The sequence below is a fragment of the Lethenteron reissneri genome, chromosome 32, assembly GCF_015708825.2.
Source record: "Lethenteron reissneri isolate LAM-NWPU_2019-01 chromosome 32, ASM1570882v1, whole genome shotgun sequence".
NCBI classification, from domain to species: domain Eukaryota; kingdom Metazoa; phylum Chordata; class Hyperoartia; order Petromyzontiformes; family Petromyzontidae; genus Lethenteron; species Lethenteron reissneri.
Window position 1 is genome coordinate 11,870,793 of NC_083810.1, and position 19,891 is coordinate 11,890,683.

The 19,891-nt window shown below is 51.6% G+C and overlaps 1 protein-coding gene across 3 annotated transcripts in view; it reads right to left on the reverse strand.

Moving 5' to 3' along the window:
- LOC133350039 (E3 ubiquitin-protein ligase SH3RF1-like) overlaps window positions 1–19,891 on the reverse strand; it is a 102,516-nt gene that overhangs the window by 19,009 nt on the left and 63,616 nt on the right. For 2 of the 3 annotated variants that reach the window (XM_061564003.1, XM_061564002.1), the window contains exons 3-6: window positions 18,013–18,207; window positions 9,942–10,037; window positions 7,325–7,726; window positions 3,111–3,221 (exon numbers count right to left, since the gene is read on the reverse strand). In XM_061564003.1, coding sequence (XP_061419987.1) covers window positions 3,111–3,221; window positions 7,325–7,726; window positions 9,942–10,037; window positions 18,013–18,207 — 804 coding nt within the window. The remainder of the gene's footprint in view (window positions 1–3,110; window positions 3,222–7,324; window positions 7,727–9,941; window positions 10,038–18,012; window positions 18,208–19,891) is intronic. The other variant, XM_061564004.1, reaches the window with a different exon arrangement.

Genomic DNA, 19,891 nt, shown 5'->3' on the forward strand with positions numbered 1-19,891 from the left:
AAGTGGCCCTTGTAACGTTCCTGGGAGATGTCTTCTTCTTGGGGTTGTTCTGACTTCACTAAACCAGGCTCTGCCGAGTGAAAGTATTTAAGGAATTCCAGGAGGAGTGAAGGATTCCAAGATGAAAAACGACGCCTCTGTTTTTAACTCTGGAGCAGCAACTGGGACATGCGGTGCAGTATTTTGCGATTCAATTCGAGGGACATTAAATATTCCCAACGGGACAGAATGAAACGCGGCCGTGCAATCCACACAGTGTCCCAACGTCAGATATTCGCAATGTACGTCATGTAAAAAAATAAATCAAGGCCTCGCTGGAAAGGGCATCTTCAAAAAAAAAAACTCAAAGAATGTGCCGCTTTGTTGTTAAATTTATGCACGCGTGGGGTTGACGCTTCTTGGTTACATAAAAGCGGCAGGACAAAAAAAAAATCACCCAAGAGTTACCCCCCTTGTGACATTTAGTCCCTTGAACACAGCGGTGTCGGTGAACTGGGTTACAAACGCTTGTTCGGTTCACCGGACAGACATCTCAGCAGAGAGCCATTGCATCCCGACGATGAAGAAGATATCGGCAATGAGCAAAAGGGCTCTTCCAACTCTTCCGACACGCAATGTGACACGCCGGGAATTGAAGACGACGAAGCTTCCAGCACGTGGAACGATAACCTCGGCGTCATTACCGCCGGCGTCGTAGGCTTTTGCACGACCGAGAAATCCTCCACGGTAGTTGTTGCCTCTCGTGCATAACATCACGGGCAGGTCTTTAATTCCCACTCTGCTCTGGTTATTCTTCTCTTTAAAAACAAATGTGTAGCTTCAAGCAAGACTCAAACTGTGGACTCTGTAACCCTAGCCAAAACTGGATTGTCAGACTGGATTATTGGCGAGCGTGCTGACCATTAAGGCCACCCCAACCGCCAGTTTTCACCAATGTCCATCTACCCTCTCGGGCCAATTAAAGTTGCCAGGTTTGGGCTGGGTGCATTCCCGTGCGCAGCGCCTCTGGTTACATAAACAGCAGGTGGGACGAGGACGGCCGTGGGGGGTTTGGGGGGGGGGGTGTTGCGGCTACAAAGTGAAATGCGCGCAAGGGATGTTTACAGGGTACAGGTGTCCTTTGGAACACACAGCAGCTGGAACCAGCGGGTGGGGTGCTTTTTTGTCTTCTCACAAACTTCAAGCCGAGAGGGCTTTAACGCGAGACGAACAAATTACCAGAGACTCGAGAGAGGGGCGCACAAGAAAGGTAAACACGCCGATGGATGGATATGAATCTCCTGTCCAAGTTTCCAAGCTTCCACGCGTGATGGGGCGGGCAAGGTGATATAGCGGCAACACTTGTGCATTGTTTCGCCTACGTCCGTGAAATTTGCTCATTCTCCCCCTGTTTTGCATCGGTTCTTTTGATCCAGGCAATCCAATTTCCTCCCATAGCTGCACAAAACCAAGTGACTGGTACAGCGTTTGGCCAATATTCCCAAATGCTCAAAACCGACCTGCAGGGTGCTCGATTGATATTGCACAAACAGCGACGTCTTGCCCCCTCTGGTGAAAACCTGGACGGACCCTCCTCAAGAAAAGTCTTGAGACGGAGGCTTTCCCCGGGGCGAGCCGAGTGTTAGTTAATAATGAAGTGGGATCTAAGGACTACGGTGAAACGTGCTCAACGACAAATGGAATTGAAGCAGGAATAGTAGGCGAGAGGTGACGGGGTGCTTGAATTAATGTAGATTATGCGAAGGTGGAAAGACACGAGGAAATTTCGAAGTCAAATGGATATCCAGACATATATATGGACGGACAGATGGATAAACAAACAGGTAAATAGACAGTGGGGCAGACAGATACACCCAGACAGAGACTAGACAGATGAGATGACATAAAAGAAAATTGGAATAAAATCAAATACTTTTTTGTAATAATGTTACCGAAGGAAAAGCAATATCTTGACATTTCAGCCGACTGGCCTGCTGCTTCAGGAAATATTGAAGTTAACACAGAGCGAGAGTGAGAACCTTCAGGAGTCTAGCGGGGTCTGCGATGTTAAGCGACGAACTCGCTATCTTGCAATGAGCGACCAGCTTTTTTCAACATTTTTCACGTACACAAGCAGATTGCCTGCAGTGTAATGAGTTAGTACACCTTATTTATGATGCTGACATCTAAAAAGGCGTGTATGCACCACAAAAATCGCTCTGTTTGCGCAACAAAAAAAAAAATTTGCTCGTGGAAATCGCAAGGCTTTGTCCACATCCATTATTGTGCAGCAAGGGGCGTGTTTGGGCCATCCAAATAATAATACCAATTTAAATGTATAAAGCGCCCCTTAAAGAATCATTCGGAGGGCACTCAGTGTCTGGCCCGCCCCTTTCCCTCAGTAGCTCCACCCCCCTGCACCCCCCCCCGCCCCCACCCCCCGCCCCCACCCCCCGCCTCAATCCATAGCAGAAAACCAAATCACAGACAGACTTACAATTGACGTACAGAGAGAAAAGCAGACATACAGGCAGATATTTAGATCGACGGATAGGCAGAGGTTGCAACCGGGTACCCGATACCCGTACCCTACCCGATACCCGGCTACCTGTACCCGGCCGGGTATGGGTACGGGTAGCCGTTTGCGACCCTGGTGCGGCCGGGTACGGGTAGGCCGTGAGTCACTGGTGAGTAACCGTTTGTCACTCATTTCTGGTGCGGCCGGGTACGGGTAAGGAATCAAAACCAGTTTGCGACCTCTGCGGATAGGCACACAGGGAATGTGGAGGATAGGTAAGCAGACAGACAAAGACAGAGAGAGATAGTCGGACAGATGAGACTCAAGAGAGACAGACAAAAAGATAGAAATATACATATATATACAGATAGAAACACATGTAGACGGACAAAGACAGAGACGGGCAGATAGATGCGATTGTAAGAAAGATTGAGCGCCAGATTCATAGATTGCCAGACAGATATAAGACGTTAGATGGATACGCAGACGAACCGACCGATGATAATTTTAGACATACATGCATAGAGGCGACAGACAAACAAAGACCGCCGGACGGGCAGACGGCACAACAATGAGCATGGAGGCGCGACACCGAGCACATGGCCATGCATACCGTGGGGCCAGACGGAGGAGCCCCCTCTGTGAGGAAGGTGACGGGCGCTACCGTGGTAACTGGGCTAGTGGGGGCGGTTGTCACGATCAGTCCCGTCGTCCCAATGTAAATCTGGGTGGGGGAAACAAAAGTAAAAATGAATAAATGAAATCGTGAAAATCAAGCACACGGACGAGAAGGACTCCGTACAGCTCTGCCACGCGTGCCGTTTGGCACGACGTCCGACGTTTCGTCAAAGCCGTTCTTTTCAATGACGAAAACCCAGCCGTGCTGAAGGACTGGATTTCTTTCTGGTCTATAGAATATTGTCAGGATGAAGAGCAACGTATATTTGCATCCCACTTGGGTAAATACCAAGATAAAGAGGTGGACAATATGCCTCCCATTTCAGTCCAACCATTTTCAGCATCGTCTATAATTTCAGGAGCATTGGTTCAACACAAGCAACCTCCAGAACAGTTGACAGTCTCATCAGTAGAGGAGTAAGGCTTGCTTGAACCGATTCTAGTACATTGCCACATGATTTATATAGGCAAGGCCATGGGATGTGTTGATGGGATGTGTACAAAATAATGTTTTATTTTATGGGGTGGGACAGAAATGGGAAGGTGTATTGTAACCGTATTTATTTCTGTCCCTACATTCTCCACGACGACGCTAACATATTAACAAGACTTTCTCTACGCTCGAGATGCCCGCAACATTCGCAACTCCCTTCCGCTTACGTACACAACAGCAATACAAATCCACCTTCCTTTATTTCGCTTTCAGGCGGCAACGTGAGTCATGCGCGCCAAACTGAATGGCTTGCTGATGCAGAGAAGGTCACGGCGGGCTCGTTATTATTAGATCATCGGTCAAACCCACGAACAAACGCGCACATTTAAAAGTCCCCACGGCCGCTTCACGCAGTACGATATATGCGCGCGCGCACGCGCACACACACACACACACAAGCCTGGCAGTATTCTCCCAAAAGATAATCTGGCCAAGAACGAGAGACCGCCAGCCAACGGCGTCTGCCGCACGCTGGTCCTTTACAACGTCGAGCAGTTTCTCACCGATCAGTCTATCAACGGCTCTGGTCACCCGGCGTGCATTCTATGAACACCCACTGACCGTGATATGATGTCCCCCCCCTCCCTACCCACGGGCACCTTATTATCCTCCGACAAACACGGACAGAGTGGGTGTTATAGAATGCAGGTGTGATGGCAAATTAGTTCTTGCAAGCCAGTGGCACGCATGCACTCACGCATAAGCACGCTCACATGTACGCGTGCGCCTATATAAACAGGCCACGAGAGATACTACACTTGCAACGCTTTCAAACCAAGGTTGTTAAGAGCATTGTTACATTAGTTCTGTCCGTTGAATGCACGGGGGCACGATAACCCTTAAGGTGTTCCTATTTGACAAAACTGTCGTGGATAGTTGTGCTGCGGTTCAGGATTTCCATAAGTTTATTTTGTTTTAGAAAACTCAAGAGACCAGGATAGTCTAATTTGCAAGCATAATTGGTCTGCATCCGTTTGCCAGTAGGGGCGACGATTGCTGCCATGTGCATCATCCCAACTGGGTAAGGCTGCGTTGGGAATTTTTCGAATTTGGCAAATTTGGACTCTGCCGCCGAAAACACAGCCGCACGACTCTGGCGATCGACGCCGTGGGAATAATTCGCCGTGAAGCAGACGTCGCCCACTTTGACCGCGAATACACGCGGCGGTAACGGGAAGCGGCGGCCGCAGGCTTCGAAACAGCGGCGAACCTCGGCAACAAGCGGCGTAGCGCGCCTACGGCTGGGCCACCGTCACCGCCCTACCAAAGGAAGTTTGTCGAAATTGATTAGAAGGCTTGCCCAAAAACACGTGGGAAGCAGAATAAAAAGAAAACGGACGCCAGCGCTAAAGAAATATTTCTCCGGGCGTCCGTCCCCTGGTGGCAGCGCGCGAGCCTCGCTTCCACCGGCTTCACCTCCCGATGGGCAATGCTACGCGACGACGTCACCTCGCGGCGTCGCGCGGCGATGTGGGGCGGCGTGTCGCTGTGCGTCTCGAAACGTAACGTGATTATCCTGTTCACCTCGTCTCCACCATTACATTCATATGTACCGTTCTTAATTCTTACTATGGTAATCATCATGATGATGGATGATGAAAAAGTAAGAGAGCTTTACCCCTGAGAATGGCAAAAAAAAGGGTCCCTTAGCGAATTTTACTGCCGATTAAATATTCCCGCGCACGTTGGGAAGCATTACAGAATCCGTTGCGTACGCACGATTTTTTCTTCCTTGGTACATTTCTCACTCGTGTACTATGCGCGGCCTCAATAGCCATGGCCAGGAAGGTGAAGTCACCACTTTATCCACTGCGAGAGTGGTGGAAGGAGCGTTTCAATGTCTGAGCCACGGGCTGCTGGACACAGCACTAAACATGAGCGGAAATACCCCCTCACCCGTCCGGGATGGCGTTATGTAAACAAAGCACCGCCGCTAAAGAGCAATGGCTTCGTATTAACCAAAGAGAGACATCTCCAGCTATCCATGTCAAAGCAGATTGCTCGGAGGCATTTGTATCTTTCAGCAGGATCAAGTTTTAAAAAGCTTTTAGCCGGACACATCAAATGCACGCCCCTGCTGCTAGCTTTTAATGTGATAGAAACACTAGAGCCGTTCACAGATGCAGCCCTGGAATCTGATGGGAAAGTTGTGACCACGGCATGGCACCGCATGCTCGCATGGCCGTGATCGATGCCGTTCGCAGTTGGCACGAGGCGCTTTGTGTGTACCCGCAGGTGGCTGCGTTTTGGAGCGATTGCGCCGTGCCCGCCCACCGGCCGACTTAAACCCCTCGCGCGTTCCAAGGCTCAACTGACAAAAGCGATTCTGCTTAACAAATTGCAGACGTGCAACTACAACAGCACCGCACAATGAGGACAGAACAAGCGCTACAACGATAAGGTCAATCTAGCGTTCCCTGATAGTGTTGGTGAGGATGAACCAGATATGGGACGTTATCTTATCATTGTTATTGTAACATTTAAAAATAACCCGCCAGGTGGCTCGGCCGGTTGGGTGAGCTGTGCACAAATTAAAATGTTTCGAGTTCAAATCCTCGCCCATCACTCCTCCCATTTGAGAAGAAAATCACTTTTATTTGATGCCTTTTACAGGGCTATTCCTCGCTAGCAAGACGACTTTTACATTTACCGTTCACCAACGATCACCCCCCTCTGCTGCCCATCACTTTGGAACACAAGCGTATACCCCCCCCCCCCCGCCGGCCCATAGCACAGCTGAAATCTTAACTTCCCCAAGTGAAGTCGAATGACTCTTGTCCAGAGGGCACGAAGGCACGGCTAAAAAAAGCCAGCCTTACCTTTGTACTCGGGGCAAAGAAAACAGGCCTTCATCCTCAGCTTCACATGTAACTTTTGACATTCACGTAATCACGTATATCGCGACAGTCATCTCCCAAACAGGAGTGGTACACAAACGATTGTATTCATAAGCTGCTGGTCCTCGCAGTGGACAGAGTAATTTGCCAGATGAATCAATTCCCCCCCCCGCCTCCCCCCCCCCCCCGCGTGTCTTGGTTGTTTGTTTCTTGCGCACTCGAGGTGAAAGCTTCAACCCGAAATCTACAGCTGCGGCGACGTATCAGCGAATTGCAATGTCCCCCTGATTTGCACGAGGAACCCACACCGGTGATAACAATGTTGTTGACAAGCCGCTATCGTGGGGCGGTCGCGATGATGGTAGGGTCGCCACCACCTCTGGAGGTACGAACAAAGAACGAACGAGGAATTCTCATGAGAAGAAGACTATCTCACAAGAGCGGGAGAGGTTTGAGCTCCACGTGAAAAGCGTCATCTTGAGTTGTGTATTTATTATTATTAATACACAACTGACAACAGCCGAGTCTTTTATTTGCCCTGGAAGATTAACAGATTTCCGAGGGCAGCCACTGATCAAACAGAGGACGATCGTGGGAAAAACCAGGTCAGGTGGCAACCCTAGATGACGATGATGATGTCGACAATTATGACAACAACAACAATGATGATGTTGTTGCTGTACATAACTACAATGATGATATCCGCAACAAAATGACACCAACAGCAATAACACTGACGACGACAACAACAACAATGATAATACCAGTGGTGGAGACAACAATAGCAACGATGATTACAACAACACCCACCCCACCCACCTGGGAGGGGGCGCTTGACGACAGCCCGTTCCCCGTGGCGGCCGCCACGATGCGCGCCGCCGCGGCCGGGTTGCTGGACGAGATGAGCACGGGCGCGCTGATGTCGCACGAGTGCCGGTGCTGGTGCGCCGCCTGAGCCTGCGCGCCCGCCCCGCTCGCCTTGTTCGACATGGTGAGCGACGTGAACGAGTGGCGCTTCTTGGCGTTCTTGCGTCCGGCGTCGCCCGCCGTGGCCGACGCGACTGCGGCGGCCGAAGAGGTGACGGAGGAGGAAGAGGAAGAAGAGGAGGAGGATGCGGAGGATGCGGAGGAGGTCGACGGCTGAGGCTGGCCCAGCGCCTCGCCCAGCGTGTGGATGTTGGCCGATTCGAGGCCGAGCAGTAGCTTGGCCATGGTGTTAAACTACAGGGGGGGGGGGGGGGGACATAGGGGGGGGGGGGGGGGGAGCGCGCAGCTCATTAAGCTAATCTTTCTTTTAACTAAACTATTCAACTATTTTTATTTTACCAGGTAAGGCCCATTGAGCGAGCTATGTTGCTCTTTTTCAGAAGCGACCTGACCCTCACAGCCAAGTGGCTCGTCACACGGACATTTATAGCAGCAACCACAACCCCCCCTCTTGCGCAACAATACACCTCCAGCAAGAACTCCACTCTCCATATTGCTGAGGTTTTTATTCTCATATATATACTTTCTAACCGAGGTCGAAAGCATTGATGCATGAGCCCTGTCCGTCCGTCTCTCCATAGCGGAGCTGGCTCTAAAACTCTTGTGAAGATGAGCAAAAAAATGAGAATGCACCTGCAGTGCAAAGTCGTGCTTCGATTCGGGACGTTACCCCTCCCTCTTAAAAGTCGGCCGCGCCGATCAAAGTCTTGGTAGCCAAATCCCAGGGACGGAAAGCAGAGCCAAAAAAAAATGCAAATGCACGTTCACTCTCGACAGCGACCCGTCGGCATCCGTACCACTAATTAAACACTCTCCAAGACGAGCACACGTTGGAAAGCAATTACACGCGCAATCGACGCGTAGGCATGATTTCATTACCGGGTTGTTTAAACGTGGACGGGCGGGGGGGGGGGAAATGCCTGGAAATAGCAGGGGTTTGTCGGCTGTACTCGAAATGTGAATGTTGTTGTGGGTTTACTCTCCAACACACCGGTGTGCTGAAGTACTAACTAATTGGCACGTTTTGTTTACGTCACAAACCTTAATAATTGTCTGCGTCGGGTGGTGGCGGGTTTAACGACACATTTACATGTACGGGATCTGAACCAAGCAACCTTTATGAGTGTTTGTGGGCTGGGGCTATGAGGCAGGGAGGAGGTGCAGCGCAGCACTGGAGCAGTGCTTTGAGTGTCATTCACCCTCCGATGGTCTAGATCCTGCACGGCGCTATACAAACGCAATGGCTGTTCCACACCAATGCCCTTGCATGCACGCATTTTTCTCCAAGTGCTCTGGCTTTTTTTTCCCAGACTGCCGGATAATTATTAAACGAATTGGCCAAACATCCAATTGCACCCCCCCCCCGCCCGCCCGCGCCCCCCTCAGTGAAATGTTCCTGGGTAAATAAAGGGACCAATCAGTGTTATGACCACCGTTCAAATTATTTCCTGCTGCAATGGAAGGATTTTGTGCACGATTTGAATGAGCTGGCGCAGGAGGCTGAATTCAGAACTCGGCGTTGACAATGGTGAAGCACGGGCCGGGCGATGAAGACGGTCCTGTGGGAGATGTTGGCCGTGAACCAGCGATGGATGCTAAACGGGCCCTGCGGGGTTAATAAAACTTTGCACAAACAACAAGAATGCACGATAAAAATAGTAATCGTCCGATATCACTGCTTACACCTGCACAGGGCTAATTAAGACGCATGTGCCTGTCATAAAAACAAAAGTCGACCGTACCACTTCTACAGGAAGGAATGGGGGGTGGGGGGGGGAGTTCAGTTTCATTTCACTTGCTGGCCCGCCCATGCTGGACATCCGTGAAGAAGAGCTCCATAGCTCATTGGATTCCTCCACCTGCAGTCGAAATAAAGATTCCGATTCCGATTGAAATATCCAGCCGGAGCCGCCGTGTAGCTTTGGTCTCGCCTGTGCTTCATTAGGAGTTTACCATACACAGTTTTCCACTGGCACATCAGGGCCATGCTACCAACAAAAACCGTTAAACCAAACCGTGAAACTGTGGACCAGAGGTCGTAAATGGGTTTTGATTCCTTACCCGTACCCGTACTCGGCTGCACCAGGGTCGCAAACGGCTACCCGTATCCGGCCGGGTATCGGGTAGGGTACGGGTATCGGGTACCCGGTTGTGACCTCTGCTGTGGACTAACGCTACGCAGGGGTGGGGAGCTGGGGTGGGGGGGAAGCAGGGCAAGGGACAGGGTTAGTTATTTTCGTCAGTATCCTTGAGCGCGTGACCCGGGCCGTCGAAAGGTTCGTTGTGCGCGCGACACGTCAGCGCCGAGGCTCTGGTCCTGCGGTGGAAAACGCACCGCGCGCCTCCTGCGCCGTGTCAGGCTGGGTCGGGGGGGACGGTCCCGCTGCAGCTCGGTTCTACAGTGCCAGAGAGGCGACGGTATAATTTCTTCGGGCGCCCGTCACCTTACCTCCACAAACGAGATCGGGAAGATTCCAATTTTGTCTCCGAGCATCCCCTCGGCCCAGTTCTCATCCACGCGCCGGATGACCGTGAGCACCTCATCCTGGCAGATCACACGCGGGGAAGAGAAAATGTATTCCGGTCAGCATTGGGATCAATTTGGCCTCTTGTATATTAATGACACGGTCCACGCCAGGTACACACTGCCGAGCGGAATAGACTTCTGGATCTGATTCTGGGCAACGACTGTCAGAATTCCAGAATGGTGGCTGATAACCTGAGAACCGGTAAAATTTCAAAACCTTGTAGATTACGTGCGGCGATCCATTGACCAATAACCCACTGATTTCTAATGACCCACCCTCTTACTTTCTGCTAAACAGGGGTTTGAATATTGTGAAAGCAATGACTCCATATCTTACAGAGGAGTGTTTAAATATTTAACCCGTTCATTGAGATTGGTGGGTGACGTGTAGAGGCTTTAAAATAAAACGTCTTTTTTTTGTACTAGAATTTCTCCCGATTCTATAAAAGGATCACCACCCTTTAGATTTTATCAGAGACTTGGGCACGTAACTCCCTTCCATCTCTCAGCACACTCAGCATTACATTTAAGTGCGCACGCTCCCATTGTCTGCATGCCCAATGAAACCGTTGCGTAGGCCTGCATACAAAAACAAACATTGTGTATATATACACACAGGAGTACAATTAATCAATTACCCCTTGCTCGCATGTCAAGCAGATTGGCGAGGAGGCGAGGAAAACCTGCTGTGGCCAAAAACACACACAGAATCGTTAGCTGCTAGTTTTGCCAATAACAAGCGGGGGTAGTCTGGCCAAGTTGGGCTGGTTTTATTACTTACGCCTGGAAGCCTGAGCTAGCTACATTATAAAGCCGCACGGGGCTTTGTCGAAAGCAATGATATGAAGGGGATACCTTGAAACAGCCTTTTGGGTATTTATAAGAGGCTTTTGAAGTGGATGAATACAACAGAGGATTAATGGGTTGAAACGGTCGGCAGGGTGGAGCATGCGGCAACGCTTGCACCTCACAGGAAGGAGAAACCGGGTTCGAGTCCTGACTTGGGGCGTCCCTGCGCGGAGTTTGTTTTTACGTCCCTGCCCCCCCCCTCTGCACGGGTTTTCTCCCATGGGGGGGGGACAGGCGACATCATCGGTGCCGACGAAACATCGCAACGTAGCAGAACTCTCCTGGAAACATATTCTTCTGGCCGTGCGACTTGCCTGGGTAGATGAATAATAATTATTCTCTAAAACGTCCTCCGCTTAGCCACACACTGGATGTGTGGCTGAACACATTCATTCAGGGTGAAGCGAGAACTGAGGGGGGGGAGGGGAGGTGAGGTGGTGCAAATGTGATTTGTAATACACTACACTGTATAATCTCGATCATAGCGAGGCTGGTGACCTTCTGCAATTACGGCGGAGAGAGGGCGGGGGGGAGAGAGCGCGTGAAGAATTAATGTTTTTGCTGCGCTCATCTGCGAGGCGGAGGGACAGAGTGGGCGAGACAGCTGGCCGATGGTAGAACGTTCATCAATCCCTGGGGGGGGGGGTGGAGGGGGGGGGGAGTGCTCTCGTGGGTGACCATTGAAGCGTGCCGACCGGTCAATGGGGTCATCGTGGAAAGGTGCGACTGGTGCAGAGAGGAGCGGTGGCATCGTCCATGTCCCAGGGGTGCGCGGAGTGGTCCATCGCTTACGGAAGAAGATGTCGTTCACTTCCCAAGGGTCGACGTGCAGCATTGGCGGACAGTGTAGAAATTTTGTACGAACCAAACAAAGAATAATAGGCACATCGATAATTTCAAAATAAAACGAAAACAAACTTTGTGCAATGCCGTGAAGGCCCTGAAACTAATTTATGAGACGCGTGTGTGTGTGTGTGGAAGAAAAGCCAACAAGCAAACCAATAAATGCTAATATTTTCCCGCCTTTCATTGTACGCCGGGTCTTGAAAGTAACGATTTTGCTTAATTTTATTCATTTGGAACTGCGATGCACAGTCCCCGTATTTGGAATACTAATCCCGATTCTCCGCTCCGCAGCATACGAATAGGACCCACACACAAAGGGGCGAGAACCGACACGACGCAGGCAGACGGGACACGGGTTTGATGTTTGCATGCCGGCCGCTATCTTGTTGTTAATAATTCAAGAGGCAGAGTGTTGCAAGGTGAGCCGATGAGATCACCTTTCTCAAGCATCCAACAGGAAGAGAGCGGGCGGTGACTTCACCATCGCCATCGGCCACCACGACGCTAAACACCGCGCTGACGATCTAATCTTTATTGCGGGTCACCAGCGCAGACCTCCAGCCTCGCTTTCCCTCGATGACGTGACCAAAGCCATGCGCAAGCTGAGATAATCGTTTACGAGCTAGCTACACCTGAGCTGACGTCACGCCACCGCTGTAAACAAACTGATCACCGACAATAAAACGCTATTCGATACGACGTGCAGTTTGCCAACCTTGGCGGTCACTAAATCAGTGCTACGCAAACTTACACCGCAAAGTGAATCGCTTCATTCCACACGCCACCTCTTCAAAGAGTGGCGGACGAGAAAGCTTTTCCCGAAAACCGAGCCGTGCGCCGGAGAAATCTATAAAAAAAAATTATTAGCGGGGCGTAATCAAGGCATGCCGATCTATAAAGGAAACGCACGTGAGACTGGCAGACAATGCAGCGCACCCAACTTAGCAATGAGACACCAGGCATTCCGTAGAGCCCACTGGCAACACGCGCAACACACAAGGCCGCACACAAAGAACATCGGGGGAGACAAAGGGGGGCCCCCTTTTTAATAAAAATGGCAAGCCGTGCGTCAGCAGTGTAATTACTGTGAAACCGGCATGGCCATACAAAGTGCTCTGGGTCTCGGGTTTTCATCAGCTGGAGCCAGGAATCCTTTCGGCCGACCGTTTGAAATCTGTGCGCCCATTGTGTTTGGCAGGAAATGCCTCCTCCCCCCCCCCCCCCTGTCAAAATGGAGCAAATGAAGATTAACCCCCGTGGTTAGCCGAGTTGCCTCTGTGTAATGGTTAGCGCACCGGACTTGAAACTCAGAGAACGCCGGTCCGAACCCATCTTGCACGCACGTTGAACTTCTTTTCGCGCCGTACTAAGCCAGCCGCGCGCTCACTCCGGCCCTATCGGCGGGTCGCATGCGGTGAGGGTAAAAGCGTGGCCAGGTCGACGACATCCAAACACGTCTGGTCCACGTGGCCGAGTGGACAGAGCGACCTCTCGAGTTCGCCGTCGCAGGTCGTCCTTCTCGGGAGAAAGTGGCGTGAGAATGCGACGTGGCGAGGCTGCACGTGACAGGACCGATGGTCCGAGCTGCGCCGCCAAAGCTTTTCGTATGACTCCATAATGCAACAGCCTCGAGATTGAACTTATTTCTTTAGAACTGCTTGTTGTGTTTGGTGTATTGTCCTTTCTCCCGCAGCCTCCGATTAGCGAGGCTGGCTGCGTACGGCGCGACAGAAGTTCAACGTACGTACATGCAAACGAGTGAGCCTTGGGGGCTTTGGAGCTTAAGCACCTAACACCCTTAATCAACTCACAATTATAAAACCATTTGTATGCTTGAACGGTATATTATACAGGCAAATGGTGTCTGAACCTTAGCCCGTGGGTAGAGTTTCACATAGCGTGAATAACTGGTGGAGTTTGTCAATCTAAGCACTGGCGAAAGAAATGCCGTCTGACTACCATGGCGCCAAGCACACAATCTCCTAAATTGACCTTAATAGGAGCTTGCTAACTGCACGGCACTGCACTATTCCAACAACGGGCTTTATATGGTATAACATTTACAAGGAAGGAGTCTTAGCACAGCAGCCAAACCCTATAAACCCAGAGACATTAGTTAAATTCCTGGTTGCGACCGATATGTGAACGGGTACTGCCCCCCGCTTCACCAATGACAAGTGTGGACAAGTGTGGCCATTAGAACTGTACATTAAATCCATATTATTATCATCATTATATACCTACACGAGCTGTTATTGCTAGCCCTGCAGTGATCGCTTAAAATTAAAAACAAATATTTAAAAAACCACGAGACAAAGAAGAATGAAAGCTTCGTCGCGTGTGATCTGGATTACACACGTGGACTTGATGTGTGTGTTGCCTGGCTGGCGTTCCGATTGAGTAAGGCTCCGTCAAGCAACCAGACACACGGGTCTTTGTTTTCCTCTCCGCGAATACATTTCTTTCTGCTCTTTTATTACGACCGCAATTTTTGACTAAATCAATAAAAACACAGAAGGCGAGCGAGCGAGCGTCCGGTGCGAGATGCACGAAATTCTGTTGTGCAAAGAGCCCCCACCCACCCACCCACCCCACCCCATGAAAACTCAAGAAAATAAAAACGACGCCAGTGGAAAAGCAAAGTAAATAATAACAGCACCATCAAAAAAACAACCACAACAACGACAGTGGCCAAACAGCACAGCCCAATAACAAAGAGCACCCGAGAATAAATAACGCGTTACAATGTTGTATTCGTACGCACGCAGGCGTGCAGCATTCCCAATGCAAACACGAGGGCTCACACAACCGTTCATCTCGCCGAAACGTTCCCTTGCTTGTGGGCGATGCCAAGCGCCTGCTAAGCGCCGCTGGGAGGCCTGGAGGTAAAATTCAGCGCGACACCCCGGAAGGGGAAAACAGCCGTGCCCCCCCCCCACCGCCGCAGTGGGGAGATGTTAACTACCTCGCCTGGTATGCAGGAGGTCGCGGGTTCGAGCCCGATCCCGACGCCCGTGTATTTGGAGTTTGCGTGTTTTTCCCCGTGGTCGCGTGGATTTCCCCCCGGGGGTCCTCCGGTTTTTCCCCTCCACATTTAGAATCAACGTCACGCGTTCAGGGTATTTGGCTGCTCTGCATTTCCACGTGATGATGAGCCACTTATTGCCGAGCTATCATTCGTGTGGCCAGGTCACATTTCTGAAAAAGCTTAAAGACGTTTTTTTCTCTTTCCTTTCTAAAGCCTGGGTAATGTTTACGCTGCTGGCGCACCGTGCGGGCGAGTCCCCCCCGTTCCCAGGCATACCAGCCCGGAGTGCGTCCGCCTCCGAGGCCTTTGTCGTGCGTGAGAGTGTCCCCGCGCGCTGCGCCGTGTTTGCACAGCAGCGGCGTCGCGCGACGACGCAAAGCAAGAGCACACACAACAAACCCCCCCCTCACCCTCGATTACCTGCACAATGCCAACACCACCCCCGCCACCGCCGCCACCGCCGCCACCCCCGCCACCACCCCCCTCACCCCTGCCAACCCTGCCACCCCCGCCACCCCCGCCACCCCCGCCACCACCTCCTCCACGAGGCGCTGGAATCTGGGTTTCGGGTGCCATTTGCTACCTGTCCGTCAGTCGAGGTGAAAGCGTTCGTCCCTTTTTGTGTTTTGTGTACCGACCGAAAGGACCGCCCCCCCCCCTCCCCCCCGAAGAAAATAAACGGCAAGGGTTGAGCGGCTAAATGTGGCCATGCCCGACGGGCCACCAAAAGGCACCGCGCCCAGAGGCGGTTTGCAACCGCGATTCGTCCGGCCACAGATGCGGCGCACTGTTGAGCCTTGCTAGCGAGAGTCACCTGTTAACCACGCACGCAAATGATATCGGAGAGAACGAGAACCAGAGGAGAATGAAAAGAAGAAGAGGAACAACAAAAACGACGCGGGAAAATTAGTCGAAAATAAAATCGATGCTTGAATCGAACAGAGACGTCGAATCTTAACGGTCCATCAAATCACTGGGAGGGTGAATTTCGCTACATGTCATCGCCACTCAAGCAAGTTTCTTAACTTCAACAATTCCACTTTCGAACATTTCACGATATGTATATATATACAGACGTTGTTTAATGGCAAGATCAAGAGGTTATCGCGGCCAGAGCTTCTGTCGCGGCCCACACCTCTGCCAGAATTGGAGGAACCAGACGTAACGCTGTCATTTTGCTCGTGCGAATTCCCCACATGAACGCCGTGTACGCTGCGATGGTCGTGGAGATGGCCGAAACTCGGCGGACTAGTCTGTCCAAGGCCCTGTCCATGACACCGGGTAGAGGTGGGCATTAAAGCTTTAGCTGTGGCCGAAACTCAGTCTCTGCAGCTCGCTCCGAGGTGCAGAGAAAACAGTGAGGCTCATGGGAAGTGGCTGGGGGGGGGCAAGGTGGCAGTGCCTGCACCAAGAACTCTCTCTGTATTACATTCAGTGACTTGAACAGGAATTGTAAATTGTTCAGATTGCATTAACTTCGTTCAAACCATACATAGCCAACTATTCCATTCAGGTGTGTGGGAAGGACAAGCTAAATACATAAAGCAGTTCTAAAGAAGTGAATTTTCAATCTAGATTTTAAAATGCATAGCTCCAGTGACTTCCTAATATCAGAATCAAGAACGTTCCAGACGGCCGCAGAAGCGCATCCGAAAGCGCACGATGCGGTGACCGGCTTTGTTCGACGGCCAGCCAAAAGCCGCTGCTACTGCGAGGATGACCGGAGTTCACTCGACGGTTTATTCTCATTTACGAGATCAGCGAGGTATCGCGGTTCAAGTAAGCGGCCGGTGGGGGTGTCGTAACGGACGCTGAGAAATCCGCAGCTGCTGCCGCGGTCGGAGCGCATCCCTCCCGATAATAATGTTCAAACGTAATAATTAAAGGACAAGAAACAGCGCAGTAAAAATGTTTCATGTACTGCGGGTGGGCAGCTCGTCGAGAGAGACTCCCCCCCCCCCCCCCCCCGTTTGGAGGCAACACCTGCAAACTCGGGCCACAAGACGCGACGCGTGACCCACTTAGCTCCTCTGATAAATCGCTGCAATATTTGGCGAGTGTTCAAAATGATAAGTGTGCGCGTGTGTGCGCGTGTGTGCGTGCCAGAGTACGCCAATGGTCCTGTTAGTACATTAATAAATGCATGATCGCTAAATCATTCCCCGGCCACCAGAGTTTAATAAATAAATGTAAATAATAACACATTCCCATCATTTCTTTGCTCCGGCTTGGGCTGCAAATTTACGATTATGTCCCAGACTGCCGCTTTGTGTTTTTTTTTTTCATTCGCCACGTCCGTGTATTAGGCGAGTGAAAGGGTCAAGACCATATTCGGCCATTAATGTTCATAATTTCTGTATATAAAATCCGCCTCAAGGAGTAATTGTGTCTCATCCTTCATCGTGACGTACAAGTTTGACTTTCAAAGCGTCAACTGGCAATGTTACGCAACAGAAGAATAAAAAATAATCTACAACGAACATTTTGGAAGGAGAAAATAAAAGGAAAATGTATCACAGAGGGATGCTACCGCTGTGGTGGAATAATTCGCACACTGGACTTGCAATCCAGAGGTCGCCGGTTCATCCTGCTAGCGCGGCAGTTGAAACGATGGGACTCACTTCTAAAATTCATCCCCGATTCTGTCCAGCCAGCAGCATGAATGCGTAGCACACAGTTTGTCAATGGGCGAGTCGCATCCAGTGGGGGTGAAGTACGTGTACGCCCACTGGCTTCCGAGGCCAAAATGCCCTCTCGAGAGGGCGACTTCTCCAGAGCTCCTTCTAGGGGAGCACCTTCCGCCAGCGAGCGAGCGCGCGCAAGGCTGCATCTTTACCCTTCACCACGGAGGGCCGGCGACGCACACCTTTCACTTGAAACAAAGCGAGTCAGGCGAGCGGTCGGTGTCACCGGAACGCGTCAACCGCAATGCGTCAACCGCTGACAGTGACGCGCACGAAAAGCGATCGAATCATTTGGCCGCGCAAAGCGGTCACCTTCGGAAATCATGGAGAGGGCACGGGCGGCAGGCGCAACTGCCCAGGGCAGCACGAAGCCAGGCCGTAAATCCCAACGGACGGCGCGCCTTCAAGGTTATCCCACACCTCCCCCCCCCCAAAAAAAAAAAATATCGTGATAACAATAAATTGTAAAGAGCAGCCGCACACTTTCCGTGTCCTCGCCGCAGCGAATGAAAGTTGCTGCCTCATCGTCTGCCCGCTCCCCGCCCTCTCCACGTGTGTGCGTGTGTAGTCGCGCCACCGTCATTACCTTGCTGAAGGTGAGGCAGTCCTTGTCCTGCTCCCCGCCCGACACCGCGAAGTCGTACAGCGCCCGGCACTGTGGGGGAGGGGCCGGACGAGCCTGGGGCTGAGCGGCCCCCACCGTGGGCGTCCCCGGTGGTGCCGGCGTCGCCGCGGGCTGGAGCAGCAGCGGTACGGCCGGCGTTGGCAGCGCCCTCAACACCTGTGTGTACGACGACGGAGACAAAGAACCCCCACAGGGCCCCGTGGAGCCGTAAACAAACTGGTCGGGGAAAGTTTAAAAAAAAAATCAAACACATTTTTATTTTCCCAGGTAAGGCCCACTGGGCTATGTAGCTCTGTTTCAAAAGTGACATGGCGACAAATGAAAGTTTAACCAAGTGTCTTATCGTGTGGGAATTTGTTGCAGCCGAATAATCTGAACGCACGTTGCTAAACGTGGAGGGAAAAACCGGAGGACCCGGAGAAAAATCCACACGACCACGGGTAGAACATGCAAACTCCAAATATACAGCAGCCGCGTCAGGCTTGGAATCGAACCCACGACCTCCTGTATACGAGGCGAGGTAGTTAACATCGCCACCGCGGTGCCCAAGTGCTATTAGTAAACACTTCTATAGGACGGCACGCGGAGAGGGGTTCTCAACAATGCCGTACGTGTGCGCCGACGCAAGAACGTCACGAACGCGAGCAAAGGCAAACACAAAGATCCCCCGTGCAGCGTTACAAAACTATGGTTTATTGGGGAAAGTGCAATTAGCGAGCACCTTCGACAGCCGCCACAGCACACGAGCGGGGGGGGGGGGGGTCTGTGGCCAGTACCATGCTCGATCACATTCGTCTCCCCAGTGGCGATGTTCACACACTGCACCGGGTACTCATTTGAGGCCGAGTCGACCTCGGGGAGGGCCCAGGACCGGTTCAGGTATTCCTCACCTGAACCGTGAGCGAGAATCGAACTCGAGTCGCCGGGTCCATAGCGAAGCGCACTAACCGCTACACCACCGCTCACACACACACACGACCACGGACATACTCCACCCCCCCCCCTTCCCAACCTCCACTGACCACCAGTGTGGCTAAGCGTGGACCCACACGGCGTGGGGGGAGACCTTCAGCAAAAAGATCTGTAAAATAACTACGCCATTATTGCCTCCTATATTTTGCATAATTGTATTTCGAGGCCAAAATCATCGCTGATCTTGTTGCTTGAGCGAAGCACGTGGATTCATTCCTCCACCCTCACAAGTCGCCTATTACGGGCAAAACTAATTGAGCACCCCCATTCCATTCCGAGCGATTCAATTAATTGTCGTGAGTTACGGTCGCAATTACAGATTTCGTTGCGTTTTTTTCTTGCTTCTTTACTTTGTGGCGAGGACGGCGGCGGCAACGAAAGGCTGCCACCAGGGTCAAGCGAAGAGCCCATGTGATCTACAACTCGCGCGGATTGAGAAACGTCCATTCCTCCACGTGGAAAGAAACATGGCGCACGCATCGCGAGCTTTCGGATCGATATTAAATCAGCCAATCAATGCATCCTTCTCCCTCACCTTGTTTATAGTTACGTCCCCCCCGTCACACCGACTCCGACAGGGTCAGCCGACGACATCAAACGTTGTTGCTCGCGAAAAAAAAAAGCAGGTCGCAGAAAGTGCATCGCGCCACCCCACGCGCGCAGCTTTTCCCCAAGAATGGGGGGGGAGGTCAAAGGTGAAACGAAGGCCGTATTTTTGTCGCAACAAAAGGGAAGGTTGTCTGGATAGCTCGACAACGACACGCACGGTCCAAGGTTCACGTGTTTTTTTTTTTTACACGCGGGAAACATGTCGCGGTGGCGTCACGCACGGCGCCCTCCGTGACCGAGGCACTTTCCCCACCAACCC